Source organism: Pezoporus wallicus, unplaced genomic scaffold, assembly GCF_028554395.1.
Source record: "Pezoporus wallicus isolate ANWC-B61680 ecotype Strahan unplaced genomic scaffold, APGP_CSIRO_Pwel_v1 contig_4788, whole genome shotgun sequence".
Lineage (NCBI taxonomy): Eukaryota > Metazoa > Chordata > Aves > Psittaciformes > Psittacidae > Pezoporus > Pezoporus wallicus.
The window spans coordinates 3,353,135-3,370,559 of NW_026638769.1; the positions used below are offsets into that span (position 1 = coordinate 3,353,135).

General features: G+C 37.3%; 1 protein-coding gene across 3 annotated transcripts in view; it reads left to right on the forward strand.

The window, feature by feature from the left end:
• The window catches only part of PHIP (pleckstrin homology domain interacting protein), a 105,505-nt gene that overhangs the window by 37,664 nt on the left and 50,416 nt on the right, over positions 1-17,425 (forward strand). For all 3 annotated transcript variants that reach the window (XM_057412499.1, XM_057412497.1, XM_057412498.1), the window contains exons 10-15: positions 1,197-1,267; positions 2,042-2,142; positions 2,260-2,300; positions 2,684-2,782; positions 4,799-4,952; positions 5,927-6,061. In XM_057412499.1, the coding sequence (XP_057268482.1) occupies positions 1,197-1,267; positions 2,042-2,142; positions 2,260-2,300; positions 2,684-2,782; positions 4,799-4,952; positions 5,927-6,061 (601 nt within the window). The remainder of the gene's footprint in view (positions 1-1,196; positions 1,268-2,041; positions 2,143-2,259; positions 2,301-2,683; positions 2,783-4,798; positions 4,953-5,926; positions 6,062-17,425) is intronic.

The window sequence follows — 17,425 nt, forward strand, 5'->3', positions numbered from 1 at the left end:
CTTGTTTCATGTATCTTGTTGTGAAGTTTCCTTGTCATAAGTCTGCAGGGAATTAAAACTCCTGGAGGAAAGTTCACAGAAAACAGCCTATACTGAATAGACAGTTTGGAGAATGATTTCTTAACTGATGTTCATGGTGTTTATTACTTTGTTTTATACATAGGCACCACTGAAGTTTAATGCTTACTACTTTTCTTTGAGATAACAATAGATGATTAGTGAAGAAAGGTCTCTTATACATCTGCCTTCAGCTGAAATACATTATATAGACCATTTTGCTTTTGAAAGATAAAATTTTGGATAAGTTATGAATATGCATTCTTTTTTATGTTGAAACAAATCTTTAGTGATGACAGTTGTGGGTGTAATGCTGCTGTTCCCTAGTAAGTTTGTTCTTTGAGTGAAAATTGCAGATGGTAAACTATGCAAGACCACCTACTGTTCTGAGGTTGCTGCAGTGCATGAGCAGAATTGAAGTAATGATTGAAGAGCCAGATCTGATTTGTTTTGGTTTTATATACTCTTAAAGTGCTAAATCTATTGAAGCTTTAGTTCTGCTTGCACATCAGGTTCTGAAGTGTCTAAAAGAAAACATAGGCCATAAAGTAGAAATCCTTACAAACTTCTAACCATTGTCCTGCCATTCTTTGGGCAGTATTTGGAGCTAGCCCACAAAGAATACATGTCCTCTGAATAAACTGGTGTATTCTAATAATGTATCTTATTTATTTAAATATTTATTTGTTTGTTTATTTAAATTTCTCTTGCAGTCCTCTATAAAGAGTGGCAAGCCCTGCTTGTCTCTTGTGAAAGCAGTCATGTGCTGCAGGAGGAAAACCTGAGTTCCAGTGCACCTAGTGGTTTAAAACTGAACATCGTGGGCAACTGGCTCTAGTGCCTTCCGTTCTGCTTTGCCGATGACTTCGGGAGAGTGTTTTGTATAGCAGGAGGGGAGAGGGGAATGGTATTTAAGTTGTGAGACAACTCTCCTTGTTACATGGATTACTTAGTCCATCTGGATGTCTTAGTTTCCTAAAGATCAGATCATGAAGCATAGTCACACAAAATTGTTTATAGATGGGCAGCCATCTGTTCCTTCATATTTAATTTTATCCTTCTGTGCTTTATTTCTAAGATACTGACTTATTTTTTGAAGCCCTATTAGGAAATTGTTTAACTTATTTCTTTATTTCTAGTCCAAGGCCAACAAAGTTTACAGAACGCCCTCGTCCCGGAGTCCAAATGATCTGTTCCTCTTTTAGTGCTGGTAAAAGACTTCTGTTTTTTTCTTTTTCTCCCGTATATAGGTATAAGAAGTCATTTGGAAAGTATAATGATAAAAGTATAATACATTTACTGCAGCATATTTCTTGTTCATAAGATGCAGTCAAGTTAAAGTAGCTATTAAAAACCCAAAAACTTAAAACAGAAATTCAGAATCTATGCATTAATGCTTGGTAATATGGAAATTCTTGAAAACAGTTAAATATGTAATGTTGAAAGTAAGTCTCTTGTGACTGCCAGTCTTTTAAAACATGACGTATACCTTTTTGTCAGTGATCCTGAGATTCGGCCTTATCCGAGGTGGAATTTATGGGGATTGGGACAAAGAGGGTCTTATGGTCTGAATTTCATTGATTTCAGAGTTGGCAATTGAAGAATACAACCTAAATAATTGGATGAAGTATCAGAATGACTATCCTATTTTCAGGGTTTGCTAATCCTCAAATTTTATTCAGTTTTTGTTAAGATTGAGGCTTCTGAGGTTTAGTTGCAAACAGATTACTGTTGTTAGCTGATCTTTCATGTACATCTGCAGATTTGTATTTATCTGAGAGCATATGTGAGGTCATTTAACTCCAGTTAAACTTTAGAGTTTCTAAATCTTGTTTTTATTTAAAGATTAGTTACATAGGTGAAATGAGATACAGCTATAAAGGGAATAATACATTTAAGTATTTGATGTTACAGCTGTATGAAAGTACTCTAATAACATTAGATGGCCCTTTTTGCTTAAGTCTTATTTGTTTGTTTTTCTCAGGTGGAATGTTTCTGGCCACTGGAAGTACAGATCACATCATTAGGGTTTATTTCTTTGGATCAGGTCAGCCAGAGAAGATATCAGAGTTGGAGTTTCATACTGTAAATACTTTTAAAAAATTACATATGTATTTGATTAAAATAATACTTTGGATAAATTCGGATATTTTGTATTCATAGTTGACTTTTTTTTCTTTTCCTACTCTTTTTTTTATATAGGACAAAGTTGACAGCATTCAGTTTTCTAATAGTAGTAGCAGGTAAGCAATTTGTTCATTCAGAGCTAGTTTTTTGACCCGGTGGACATTTGTAAATATCAGTTTCAGCTGGAAGTAGCTGTTTAAAAAATACCTGTTTTTTGCTTTAAGGTTCATCCAATTAAATAATCTGTATCTACTTGATTCTTGCTGTTTTATTTTAATAATACGGGGCCTCAGGATTTCACTTTTACAGGTCTTCAATTTTTTCACTGCTGTGGGAGGTGGTTTTCACTTAGCACCAGTAGTACAGTATTCTGACGCTGTTTGGACTTAACTTATAGCTTCCCTTCTCAAGTTCTAAATTTTGGGACTTCAGTTTTCAAGTGTCTTTTCTGTACAGATCTGCCTTTGTTGTCCACGTAACTTTTTTCTTCTTTTGTTAGATTTGTGAGTGGAAGCCGTGATGGAACAGCGCGAATCTGGCAATTTAAGCGAAAGGAATGGAAAAGCATTTTATTAGATATGGCCACTCGCCCAGCAGGGTAAGTGATGTAAAATGTTCTGCTATCAGGTAGATACTTAAAGGCCATTGATATCATTTGCTGACTTATTGGGGGAGGGAGGAAGAAGGGGGAAACGCCTTCTCACAGTATTACTGTTTAAATGGGCAGTATGCTTGTCTAGCTCTTGAAGTCCAATGAAAACAAATATTTGACTATATATTCAGCTGTGAAAGTAGCTTGTCCTCATAATAGCTCCACTAGTATTTTAGTTAGATTAAAAGAATAAAAGATACTAAAAACACATTAAAGGTCAAATTTATATGGCTTTTTACATAGGTATTTATTCCTGAAGTGAGAAAACCAGGTCGGATCTGTTCTTGAGACTGCTTGCATTTTAGTAATACTTAAAGATACTGTGGAATCTGTATGCCTGGAAGAGCCGTATTGGGTTCTTTCATGCCATGTGGCAGAACAGATAAATCACTGGCTCTGTAACAGCTTTTCATTTGTTAAAACAGACTGAGAATTTACAAGACTTTGTAGGTATGGGAAACTTCTGTACACTGGAACAAGCAACAAAAGAGGCCTTGAAGATGGAGAATAACTTAGTAGGGCTTGTGGCTTGCACCGTTTTACTTTGGCATGGAGGAGATTTTTCCAACTGACATACATTAGAAAGATGTAAGGGGTAAACCTTTTTCCCCTTACTAATAATTCTGTGTGATTTGAAGGATGATATTTAATAAGGAAAAAAAAAAAAATTACTTCAGGTGTAATCCTGTGGAAGGATGTCTGAAAGGCCAAGAGAGGGATGGAAGCAAAGGCTAAATCTGATCTAAACATCTAATGAAATTACAGCTTAGTGTATCTTGTCAGTTATGGGCAGATGCAACAAAACAAGGGTATAAAACTGTTGGACAGGAGCATATGAAACACTGGTACTCTGAGAACAGACTGAGTTGCTCTTTCTTAAAGTGCAGCCTGTAAGAATTGTTAGTTTTACCTAATCCTGGTAAAAAATAGGAATGAATTCTTCATCATGATCACAAATGCTGTGAATTTCTTTGAGGAACTGAACTGCTTATTTCAGTAAAGCACCTTTAACTGAATGCTGTTTTGTCGTTTCCACTAGAGGCTAAGTGCAGTTCCAAATTTGATGTTTTCTGCACAAGCACAATTTTGTCAAAGAAAATGAAATTACTGCACTGAAAGGGAAGAGTGAATTCAGCTTGTAAAGCCTCCTGGGTTCTGCAATGATTCTAGAAGAGAATCTGGCTATAACTACATTTTCTGTTATTGAGTTGTTTGATATATACTGTTGTGTAATGGAGTGCTTACTATATGGAAGGTTCTGTATTTTGTCTGCCTACTTGGTGGTAACATGCTGTTGTTGTGTTTGGTTGATGTTTTCCCAGAAATTAATGTGCTAGAGAATTCAGTGTTGAATCATCTTGAAACCACAGTGAGAAAAATAGAATTTTGGAGTATTCTGATAGATTGTATTACAGATGGCTATTGTTGGGGTTTCATAGGGATAAAAATAAAGTACATGCAAGGTAAAGCACCACTATTATTGATAGTAAAGTGATGTAAGAGTGGTGGTATAGTCCCTAAATAAAGGCTGAGAATTTAACTCATTTAAAGACATCAGAATACTTCTCTCCACATTTGTAACTACTTGTTACAAATACTCTTCAGGACAAATTAATGTTCACTGGTTGAGTAGTTTGAATTTTTACTCTTCAAATGTCACAACAAATACTGTAGCTATCAAATTGAATTGGCTTAGGTCGTAAGTATCACAGGGCACTTTCCGGAAAAACAGATCAACATATTATTTAAGATATTAAGAGGACTCTGGTCATTCTTTAAGCTACAGTTGTTTTGTGGTTGCATGTGCTACATAACAGAAAACATCTTGTTTCTTCAGTTTCTTGAAGAAGTAATGCTTCTCTTTGTAATAAAGAAAAATAGAGAAGTATTTCACATGTTAGGGACATAAAAATGTTTTGTCAAACTAGGATTGCTTCGAAACCTTTTGCTCTTTTGTTTTAGGCAAAGTTTACAAGGAGTTGAAGATAAAATCACAAAGCTGAAAGTAACCATGGTAGCATGGGACCGCCATGACAACTCTGTTATAACTGCAGTAAATAACATGACTCTGAAAGTTTGGAATTCTTTCACTGGCCAACTCATTCATATTCTCATGGTAAGGTGTTCCATCTTGATGTTTTAATCCTGAATGCAAAATTTACATGTGTATTATCAAAATTACTCCTTATGTGGTTTTTCTTGTTGTTTGTTTGTTTGTGTATTTCTGGTGTTTTGGGGTTGTTTTTTCTGTATGAAAACTGCCTTAGAAAATGTTTCTGGATAACTGAAGGGGTAATAGTGATGTCTGTCAGCTGCTTATTAGAAAATAAAGCTTTAAAGTTGCAAATAACATTGCTGTTCAAGATGTCTGAAACTAATTTTGGACTTTTTCTCCCTGATGTGTGATCTTGAAGGAGAGAATGAAACAATTGTTTCTTTTTAGCCTTATTTAATTTGACAAATGTTTTGAAATACCTTTAATGGGTAAATTTACCCAGTTTCAGCAAAGACACTTCTGAAACTTAATTGTTTAATGAGTATAAAAAATAGTCTTCTAGCTAGACTAAATCAAACATTTTTATCTATGTCTGGTACTTTTTTTGTAGCTGAGAAAATAAGTAACTAGATGCTCAGCCAGTGATGGAAATATTTCATAGAAAGCTTTAAAATTCAGTATTAATTTTGGAGATATTGTTCTCTAGCTTCTAGTTATGTATCTCTTTGATTCTTTATGGGTTTTCATTAAATTTCTAACTTCTACTCTGCTATACAATTTGAAATATGCAGAGCATTAAGACCAAAAATACCAAATGTTATGGACTCTAATCTTTTAAAATCCTACCAGAAGTATTAGGACATACTTGTGAAGGTGATATACTTGACATACTTCTTAGGAAGCTAAAATTGCAACTGGAAAGAAAACGGTGTAATACAGCAGTGGGGAAAAAAAAAAAAAGTCTGTTTAAAGTAGTTATTTGCTGGACACTTTCTTAGGTTAATATTGCATTTACTAGTGGTGTTATACTGAATTCCTAGATGAGTATTTTAAGACAATTCTCTTGTTCATCTTGCTGTATCTTTTAATTTCAGGGACATGAAGATGAAGTGTTTGTACTTGAACCTCATCCATTTGATCCAAGAGTTCTCTTCTCTGCTGGACATGATGGAAATGTCATAGTTTGGGATTTGGCAAGAGGGGTCAAAGTCCGGTCTTACTTCAACATGGTAATTATTGTGCTTTATGCAGATATGCCAAATCAACCTTCCTGAAATTTTGCTTTTAGTACATTATGTAGGCCATCCTGAAGCATGCATTTGTGTGCAGGGCAAGATCCTGCATCCAGTGAATTCCAGATGATTCCTATTCAGTTTAGTGGGGCAAAGATTAAATCTGTAAAACGTAAAAAGGTGGTTTTTTTCTGTTTTTCGTAGTGTCACCTTTCTATATGCTTCATCCACATAATGTTGAGGTACTAGTTTACATTGGCAGAAATCATGCGTAAGAGACAGACAAGGTGACAGAGACCCTGCTTTTGAGTGTTCTGTCTCCTGCCTGGGGAACCAAGGTGGAACTTGGTTTATTTTTGCATTGCTAATTCTTAATCTGGCTAAAGCTCTTCAGGAGTCACCTGATCTCGTACAATGTTGTTGTGTGCTGCCTGGGCCCATTGGACAGAATGCTGTCAGCCTTTCTATGTAGAGCTTTTCCACATGCAGGTTTCAAATTTGGTCTGTCCTGCACTAAACTAATTCTTCTGGAAGATGGATACAACAGGTATTTCCATCTGTTTCTTGATTTTAAGTGGGTCTTTACATGCCTTTTTTTCTCAGAAAGGTAGTGATGTGTTGTGCAATTCAGGCTGTCTCCTGGAGAAAGTGACAAAAGTCTTTGTAGAACATGAGGAAATATTGAGAATGCTGAGAGTAGGCAAATGGGCTTCATCCAGGCTTCAGCCATAGTGGAATAGCAGTCTTGGAGACCAGCACAAAGAAAGTTATCTGAAGAAGAGACCTGCCATAGATGTACTCACCAAAAAAAGGAGCATTTAGAAACGAAGTCAAGCTAGGAAGGTCACTTTGAGCCTAAAGAAAGATTCTGAGATTCGCAGTGTACAGTACAGTTCAGAAAGTCTCTGAAGAAATTCTGCCAACTTTAATGGAGGAGAGAGGAGCCTAGACTCCTTCAGTACTGACCTAGGTTCAGTAGTGTTCCCTCTGCACTGATTTCTGTAATTGGACTTACGAAGGATCTGAGGCAGTTGTCTTGGAGCTATGAGTACAGATCTTCATTACTCGATGCTATTCACTGTTACCAGTTGAGGTTTATGTTCTCACTGCATGGTTAGGTTGCCTTTCCAGTACTAGTCAAAATGTATGTGATAGTTTTCATGGAATTTAAGGTCAGAAGAGGCTGAGCTCATCTATTCTTTATAAGACAAGCCTATTTAAGAGCTATCAGAATTTAAATTGTAGATGACTGTGACAGAAGGCAAACCCATGAAAGACTGAAATAATTATTTCAAGGGTGCAGTGCAACACAAACACCTAAAAACGGTAAAGATCACATACATTTTAAGATCTTTGGAATCAGAGAAATATGTAGACAATCAGAAGATCTCAACAGCTAGTGATCTGCTCTTCATGCTAAAAGTGAATGTGAGAAAATCTGCCTACCGGGTGAGGTGAGGAGAATTGTAAATCTGGCAATTACTTTGTCTCAAACCAATAAATAAGTCATATGAGCCAGGTATGCAAGAGAGGCATCTCTTTACAGTCTCTGAATATTTCAGCAGCCAGTCTTCCATGTCTGATGTTTCAAAACACATAGGTGGAAATTAGAGGTTTTCTTAGATGACTGGGGGGGCAGGGTAGTGTGGTGTGGAAATGTTTCTAGATTGCATAGTCACCTTTGTAGAGCTGCAAATGTTAAGTGTTCTGGTTTACTAAGGGAGGGCATGAACACATACATTGCTGCCAGTCTTCTCCCAGTTTCCTAACTGGCATATCAGGTGGGAACATTAGCAGATTAGCCAATATTAAATTATCCTGATAACCACAGTTGCCTTCATTGACTTCCTCAATATGTCATCTCATACTTCTGAGCAATAGTATTCATATTTAGGGAATGGGAAATTTTTACAGGTTGAGTTCTTTTGGATCAGACAGAGAACATCACCTGGAGGAATCAAACCTGAGAGTTGAATGACACGAGAATCCTGATACACAGTTCAAGAACTTTGTATTGTCATGCCTGATAAGACAGTTTCTGTGGTACCAGAACTGCCACTGGGTGACTTTGTCATAACAAAAGCTCCTTAAAAAAAAATTCAGACTGTGGGGTGTTGGTTGAAAGATGACTGTTATCTTAATGTTAATCTAGTCAGGTATTCCCATCCTAGATGGGTTGCTTGGTACATCTGAAGCTTTGTGGAAAATCCCAAAAGTTGAGTTGGATATTTTTAAGTTTTGTTTGTGCCACCGACCCCAAAATCCTTCATTGTCAGCATTAAAAAAATAAAAAAATGAATTGGATGCAAGCAGTGTCAGTTAGTTTGAAACTTAATGTCTTTCATCCAGTAAGGGAATGTGAAATTGTAAAGCCATAGTAACCAAATATACTTTGTGGTTTGTATTTAATTTAACTGGGAGAATCAAAGTTTATTTATGCTTTGATGGTTACAGAGAGGTGTCATGAGGAAACTCTGGTGATCCTACAGATCATTCTCTCCCATGTTTTTATGCTTAAGATTTGTTATATCAGTTTATTTGAAGAATCTTCAGTCTATTTGTCAGATATGTATTTGTCAGTCTTTATAGTTACTAGTAAACTCAGTCCCATAAGTGACTGTCTTATGTACGTGGGTTTACTCTCAGTAAGTATGTCTATATTTTATATATTCTGTGTTTTCACCTATAGTCTTCATTTTATCTAGGTCTGTTTTATATAACTCTGTGCTGGACTTCATGAGCATTCAGAAGTGGCTTAATTCGGTGACTTTAGTCAGCTAGACTCAGGGAGTGTATCCTTTATCCCAGAGAATGAAATTTGCCATAGAAGTATCAAGAGTGTGAGGGTTAAAGCTTTCTAGGAGATTTTGAGATGCAGAAAGTAAGTCCTGAGATGTTTTTAAATTGCATGGGCAAATACAGGTACTTTCTGGTTTGTGCCCTGTATGATACCTCTGCCGGTCCTGACTGAATGCAGCTGCTAATGAAAATGTGTTGTCAGTGTATTTTTTGTCATTCATTTTTCCAAGGAATCAGTGAGGTCATGACTTTGATGCTGTAATGTTAGGGCAGTTTCGCATGCTGTATTTCCCAGGTACAGATAAGCATTTAGCAGACTTCTGAAGAAACAGGGTAATGAAAATCTGAAGTGGTTGCTGCAGCCAGTTGTTTCAGAGCTTAAATATTTCACAAAAATAGTGGGTCTGCTACAGAATGATAGCGCAAAACCTTGTAAATATTTAAATTGTGACCCATAACCCAGGGCCTAGATTCACTGAAGGGATTGACTGTTGTGGTACCTAAGTACTGGGGACCAAGGTTCTTAGTCTCCAAAGTGGAATGCAATATCCTACCAAATCTTTAGTTTACTGAGCAGGATATGAGATTTAGGTGTCCCCATTCCAGGAAAAAAATATACACTGAGTGGTGGGTTATCTAGTGAAAGCCACTGTGTGATAATCTATGTAGAGACAGATCTGAAATGCAGTTTCTTACTGAAAGCTGCTGTGAGGCATGTGGATCCCTTGTGTGGTAAGGCATCTTTCCAGTAACTGAGGGAGGTCCCTGCTCTCCTGAAAGGAGTGTGCAGGAGCAGATGGCACTCATCTTTTGGGATTGATTTAACTAATGTTGAGCTACTGAGCTGGGAAATAGAAGTCCTAGATTCAATTCTGTCCTCCATGGGAAGGTGTTCAATTCAGTATCTGTCGCTTACAGAAGAGGGTATCTCAACTATAGATGTTCAGACAGGACTTTGTCCCAACTTTCTCTTGAAGTTGTGCTACTGTGGAGGGGAGTGAATCTGTAGCCTGTGGGTTTAGACACTTCTGCTAGGCTTGTTTTGGAAATCATATATGGAAATCATGTTTGAGGTAAATTGGAAAGTGATAGAAATGGCCTTTGGCTTCAAGCTTCAGGCAAGCTTTTGAACTTGAAGGGTTAGTGCTCACTTACGTTATAGGATCTGTTTTCTTTCTGGTGTTCTCACAAGGTTCCGTAATAGACCCAACACCGTTGCTTTGTTAGGAATGCTGGGGTTGGGACTTGTATGTGTTACAGCTTAGCCTAAGGCTTGTAGTTCCTGTAGGCTTTAAGCAGAAGTTTCTCAATTCTGAGAATGTACAAGGGGGGGAAAAGAAAACTACAGGTACTTAAGGGTCTTCCAGATCAAACAAAAAAAAAGGTGCCTAGTAATGTCAGGTGGATGCACTGGTTTGGTGATTGGGTTTTTATTGGTGTTGCAATTTGGACATTAAGTACTGGAATTCCTCAGGTCTGACTCCAAATACATCTGTAGTGTTAGTGCTGCCCTTGATTTTTATTTTTTGGACTTAGACTGTTTTCTTTAAGCATGCTTTCCTTTAAGCAGTACCCCTTGGGGGATGAGATTTGCTGATTGAGACTGCTTGCAAAAGGCTGTCTGTCTGCAGCCTGTGAGTGCAGGTTTCTCCTGTGGTAAAGCTGATAGTTCTCATGTGAGTGAGGTGCCTTGTAGAAGGATATTGAAAAAAGTTGCCTAAAAAATTTTAGGGTATGTACAGGCCTGTAGCTCTGTTCTTTTTGGTTCTTTTTTTAATAATTCAGTTTACAGTATAGCTTTATGAACAGTTGCAGGGACATATGGTGACTGCAGTTACTTTAGAAGTGTGCCATTGGAAGTATGAAAACTGTACTACAGTAGCAAAGAATGAAAGACAAGGTGAGAACAGGCATTTTTTACAGTCTTTGTCACTGAAGAATATTGGATTTTTGCACTGCATCTTCGGGTGTAATTGCTTTGACTGAATCTGATACCTGACTTAGCAGATTTTGTGAGGAGGCATTGCAATTACTGCACCAGGAAGCTTTGTGTGTTAGTTGATAAGGACGAGCCTTATGGTGTTTTCAGAAATCCTTTTGTTAAGTAGAAATTCAGTAGGCATGCTGATGCCTTTAAATAAAAAAAATATTTTTCTAGTCAACAAATTGAAAAAAAACAAACCAACCCACCTCACCCCCCAAAAAACCAACCAAATGGAAAAACCCCAACAAACCAAACAAAAATAAGCAACAAAACATATTTCATGTCTGGGTGTTGCTCTTCTGTTTTACTGGATTGAGGCTTCTTGAGAGATGCTTCTATGAGAAGCTGGGCTTTGCTGTAGCCAGTAGTAGGAGGTCTCATGTCTGACATGATTCATGTACCTCAGTGGAGCCTGTGTGCCTTAGGTTAAGGTCAGATTTCTGCTTACCTGTAATCTCAGTGTGCTTCTAGTGGTTGTGAAGAGCTCATTTATGTTACGTTACCTTACCACTAAGACAGTCTTTCTGAGCACTGGCACGTATTACAGTGTTCTTTGCAACATGCTCTAAGTGGGTGGTAGTTCTGGAACCCACTTTGAACTCAGTGCAAAAGTGGCCTTAGTCCTTTCGTCGTATTCTGAAGAATGCATTGAAAATACCCGTACAAAAAGAATGCTTTTACGATCTTGTGTTAAATTCACAGATCTGAATACTTCAAAATCCTTCTACCTTTGCGATGTTGTCTGACTTGCTGAAAGGATAAGCCACCTTAGCCTTTGATACTTAAAGGTCACACTGTGTATCTCCAGCTGTTGTGAATTTGATGATGAGTCATTTTCTGAATGCCTAAAGCACATTTCATCAGAGCATATAGAAATACCATGCGTATATTTCAGAAACACATTACAGCTCAAGCTTTGTAAAGTGGCGATTTGAGGCAACCTTCAGGTTCTTTTTGAGGAGAAAATAAATAGAAATTCCTCACAGAACCTCTTCTTCCCTTCACCCACCCTCAGCTGCCTTTGAAATGACAACAAACTGTTACATTTACGAAAGAAGAGCTTTAATCTTTCCCAGAAACACCACTGTTCTCTGTGTCTCTAAATGTTGCTTGCCCAGGAAAGCAGACTGGTGCTTCGAGAATAGTGGATGATTTCTTAAGGCAGTGTAACTTAACTGCTTGAATTGGTGTTTGTTGTTCTTAAGCTCTGTGTCCTGCTTTCATGGGAACCATCAGGAAAAAGTAGGGGGACAGACAAGGAAACTTTAAAATCTCAAGGCCCGACGGGGAGGCTGACCTTCCTGTTGCATTAGTATTGGAGAAGATACAGGGTATACTTGCATTTCTTGGCTGTTTTTGAAAATCTCTGATCAGGTTAAAACATGTTTCTTCATTAAGATCTAGAAAGACATGATGTCTTTGATAGTTGTAGTTGCTGTAAGGTATGATGAGCCTTCTTACAGGTCTTCAGGTGTCCTAGAAAAAGACAGGATTTTTTCTTTTTAACTGGGCATGTTTTCATCTAGATCTCTGTACCAGAATCCTGGCTGTTTGCTTCCATTCTGGGCCCTTTTCTGTTGGAAGTTCGTGATGAATAGTCCCACACTTCCATATAGAATGCATAACTTAAATTTTATGTAAATAGGCAAGATATCCTTAACTAGGAAGCTCATGACTTGCATGTGTTGTTTCCAGTATGCTTAATAATTAGCAACAGATTATGAAACATAAACCTTAAATGTGAACATATTTTAAACAAGTAAAGGCGCACTTTGTTTATTTCACAATATGTTAAATAGCTTATTTAAAGATTTGGGTAGTGTGATGAGCATGGCTTCTTCCATCTGTATTAAAACCCATATATTAAAACAGGTACAGTGTAAGCAGCTGAATTGAAAAGTGTAAATTTTCTAACAAGTTACTGTTTTGCAGTTGCTATTTTAACAAAAGTTTAGTAATATGTGATTTTGTCCAACTTCATGTAAAATTTCCAGCATAGAAGCAAATTACTTGAGATTTTAGGATAAAGTCTGGATTTAACTGTAGAAAAAAAGTTATATTTCCTTTTCTGTTCTTTTTTTTTCTTCTAAAGAAAATTTGTGACAGCTGAAAGAAAAATGGGGACAAAACTTTTTGGTTTTGGAGTTCAGAGACCGAAGGACGTCTTACAGCTGTACTTCAGAAAGCTGGTCAGGATTTCTTAGCAAGACTTAAGATGAGCTACTTAGCATGACCAACTTAATGTTGTTGGCTTTTGGATTTTTAGTGGAGGGGGTGCGTGTGTGTTTGTTTTGGTGGTGTGGTTTTTTTCCACAAATTAAAGGGAAAATACCTAAAAAGAGAAAAAATACCACAGCTTGTTTATGTAGTTTTCAAGCAAATGCATAATACCTTTCTCAGCATTACTTAACTTTTTAGAGAAAGGACTATATATTGTTACTTTAAAATTCATTATCAGTTAATTTTAGATTTCCTTTTTAATTTCTGTACTTCTGTCATGAAGTGAAGCAATGTAAGTAAAGCTCAGTTGACATTTTTTAAGAGCTGTGGTGGTTATGTCTGGGTATTCCTGAGATAGAAGTTTTGAAGAACAAATGTTTTGCTTCACTAAAGAGATCTTTCACTCTATAATTTAGAAGACAAGGCTCCAGCATCTGATTTTCACTTTTAAACGATTACAACATGACCATATTTCTAACAGTTACCACTAGAAAAGTTAAGCAAAAGAAAATACATGTTGGAAGGAGCTTGTGATGCTGCAGGACTGCTCATAAAACTTTATTTACTTCGCTGCAGTAGGTTTCCTTAGACTACATTCTAACTTTTTATGCAGTGAAGCATATAATGCTTTCACATGATCTAATACAAACAAATTTTTAGGTCCTTCGTTTCCTGATCTGTCTTAGACTCAAGCTCTTAGGACTGAGTTGTAGTAAAGAAAAAAAGTGTGACTCTTTGGTCCTTAGCTTTCTTATTCAGGTTGCTTATTTCTTGAGAACCCTTGGGCTGAGGAAACAAAAAGTGGTTTTGATGTGCTTGTTTTGAAGGTGATCTCTGAAATTCGTTTATTTCATTTGATTGTTTTGAAAACACGGAGTAATAGAATCAGCAAGCAGATGCTATCCTGCTGTGTAAGGTCACCCTTTTCTGGTTACAGGATGATTGTATTTGTATAGCTCTGAAATACTGCTGCTGTTTCAAATGGTGTCTTGATGAAACACGTATGCTTCTTAGAAATGCTAGCAGAAAATTGGGAAGTGTAGTGATGTGTATTATGATAAAGCAATAACATTAAGCTCTTTGAAATTGAAACTGTACTGTCACGCATCCAGTGAGAAAGCTTGTAGCAAGTGGATAAATTCATACTAGTTTTGCTTTACATTCTCTGTGTGAAGTTGCAACAGTTAATGTATGTCTTTTCATAGCAGTTTTTCTGCGCAAATACAGATGTTTTATACAAAACAAAACACTGCCCAAACCAACCAACCCCACATTGATGTTAAGGCTGAAAACTTCTGGCTACATAGACATTAAGAAATCAGGACAAGATTGCTGAAGCTTACATCCAAGCTTTTGGCGCCAAGTCTGTAGCTGGCTGGCTATCTAGTTAATGTAAAGTTGTCTGGTACTGTTCCTGGTTCCATGCATTTCTTTTCCAAGTGGGTCCTTAACTACTTTCATGGGATTTATGGTAATTGCATTGCATGGTCCTTTTACAAGCTTACACATTTTCCCCAACTTTCTGACACTTAATTTATCTTTTGAAAATTTTTAATAGAAACTTTTGCTTAGCTTTGTGCATATTACAGATTTATTTGAAGCTGCTGGCATAAGCAGTGGCTGAAATTGTCGTATACAAAACTTAACCATGAAAAACTCAAGTTCAAGCAGCCTGTGGAATTTTCCTGATTTCTAAAGAGGAAGTTATAGAGGGTGTAATTTTGACCCTACTTGAAGCTAATGGAGAGTCTGCACTACAGTTGGAGAATCACACCATTTGGATGTAGAGATGTGTTGGTGGTTTCCCTGTCCAATCTCTCTGCCCTCTTCCCACATCTTAGATTTTTATATAGATGAGTGAGAAAAATTGGGAACCCCCATGGAGGTGATAGTAGCAATATGTTTAATAATGGCAACGATAACCTACTTTTTGTGAATTTGGACACACGCATCTCCTGTTAATGACCGTTAAAATGTTTTAATATAGCTTAATCCCTGTTTTGCTTAGAATTTACTGTCGGTATTATGGCAATAACTGATATGAGTCAAAAGGGTTTCTTCCTGCAAATTGTCAATCAAGCAGAGGCTACTAAGTTGCAATAGGATTTTTCTGTGTGCTCCTCCTCCTTCAGAGAGCTGGTTGGTTGTCCTGTAGCTTTGAGTGAACACTTTGTTCTAGGCAATTCCTATGCTATGCCTCCTCATCTATCTTAATTTTTTTTCCTGACCTATTTTCTGAGGTCTGACCTTTCACTGATCTGTGCAGTGTGGTTCTTTACTGTCTGAAGCTACTTCTACTGTCAGTGCAACCTGATAAACTCTGAAGCCCTAAAAGCATTATCATGTCGCTTACAACATTCTTTCCTTTTCATTAATCGGTAAACCTGCATGGCCTACCTAGATATTTGTTGGCAACTACTTGATTAGTTTTAGGCTAAATGGGCTGCATCAGGAAGAGCATTGCCAGCAGGTTGTAGGAGGTAATCCTTCCTCTCTGTTTAACCCTGGTGAGGCCTCACTTGGAGTCCTGTGTCCAGTTCTAGGCTCCCCAGTATGAAGAAGATACAGAACTCCTGGAGGAACCCTACCAAAGGGCTACTAGAATCATTATAGGTCTGGAGGAAAGACTGGGGAGCTAGGCCTGTTCTGCCTAGAGGACGAAGGATCCAGGGAATCTGGCTAGTGTTTGAAGGAAGGGTGTCAAAAGGATTAGGTCATACTCTTCTCTGTGGTGCCAGGTGATAGGATGAGAGGCAACAGGTATAAACTAAACCACAGAAAGTTCTTCCGGAACATGAGGAAGAATTCTTTACTGTGAGGGTGACTGAGCATTGGAATAGGTTGCCCAGAGAGGTTGTGGAGTCTCCTTCCCTAGAAATATTCAGGAGCTCTCTGAGCACAGTTCTGAGCAACATGTTCTAGGTGACCCTGCTTGAGTAGAGAAGCTGGATTAGATGACCTCTGGTAGTAGCTTCCATCCTCAACTGTTCTGTGATTATGTCACATACCAAACAACTGGAGTCCCAGTCAACATCTAAGATTATATTCCAAATAGGACAGCTCAGCAGAATGCTCTGTGCATGGATTTTTTTGTCACATGAGGTGAGATTTTTGGACTAATGTCCAAAAGACATACATCTTGCTTGTATGGATAATGCATAATAATCTCTAATGGACGCAGAGATGTTGATTAAAAATGTTAAAAAGAAACATATTTCTTATGCTGTGGCCTTCATAAAGTCTGAAGAGACTGCTATTTTTGCTAGAATTATATGGGATTGTATTTTTAGATGAGGTTTTGACTAGAATAAAGTTATAGATGCATTATTTATGAATCAGTGAGTGTATAGTCCTACTGAAATGTTCCTGAAAACTCTCAAGAGGTTCCACCTTTGAATGGTACATAAAAGTGGATCCTGAAGAGCAAAGCCAGCATGATGCTCTAGTAGTCCAAGCAGAAGCCAGTACTGACCTTTCAGGATGTTTACGAAGAGTAAAATTCTCTTAAAGATAAAAGTCAGAAATACTTTGTTTTATAGCCTCTCTCTAACTTCAGGCATCCATAGGGTGGGTGATCTGTCAGATCTTTTTGTTGATACATTTATCTTTCAAAACAAATACAGTGTTCCTGAATGGATAACTGACTTGTGTGGTAGGAAGAGAGAAATACTATTAGTAAACATTTTACTCCTAACTAATTCTTGACATCTTCCTACTTTTGATCCTTTGCTACTGTTGCGGAAGCAGTGTAGAAACCCTGTTTTTTCTTGTTTTTTCCTTTTTTTTTTCTAGCTTAAAAATTGAGTTTTTGAGTCCTCCAGAGTTGCAGCAGCCTCTTCTAACTTTGCAGAATGTCTGTACATACCTTTTGGCTTATCATGGAAGCATGCTGTGATCTGAGATTGTTCAAAGCGACTTCAAAATACTTGGAGACTGGGTTGACTCAAGCAGCTATGATATAGTTTCATCACTTCTGAAAGAAGTTACATGTTTTAATAACAGTTAAATTTGGAGGGGTTTGATAGTTCTAGAAAATTGGTCTAGCATGCTGTCATTCTGATTGTTAGCATAGGAATACCAGGTTTCAAGTTGAATGTTACTTGTAACTGATTTCCATTTCTTCCTGTGCATTTGAGTAGTTCTCTTTCTGCTAAAGGTCTTTCTGTATAGGCACACAAAATAGTCCTCTTTCTTTAGTGTCCATGTGAAGAAGCTCAGCTCTTCAGTTTTCCATTAGCGTGACAAGTGGAAACATTTCTCTGTAGCTGTTCTGCTTAGAATTTACCTACCTTGAGCGTTGTCTGCCTAGCATGCGTGTGCTTTCTCTTCTGGATATACTTCTGGTTTAGGATTATAGG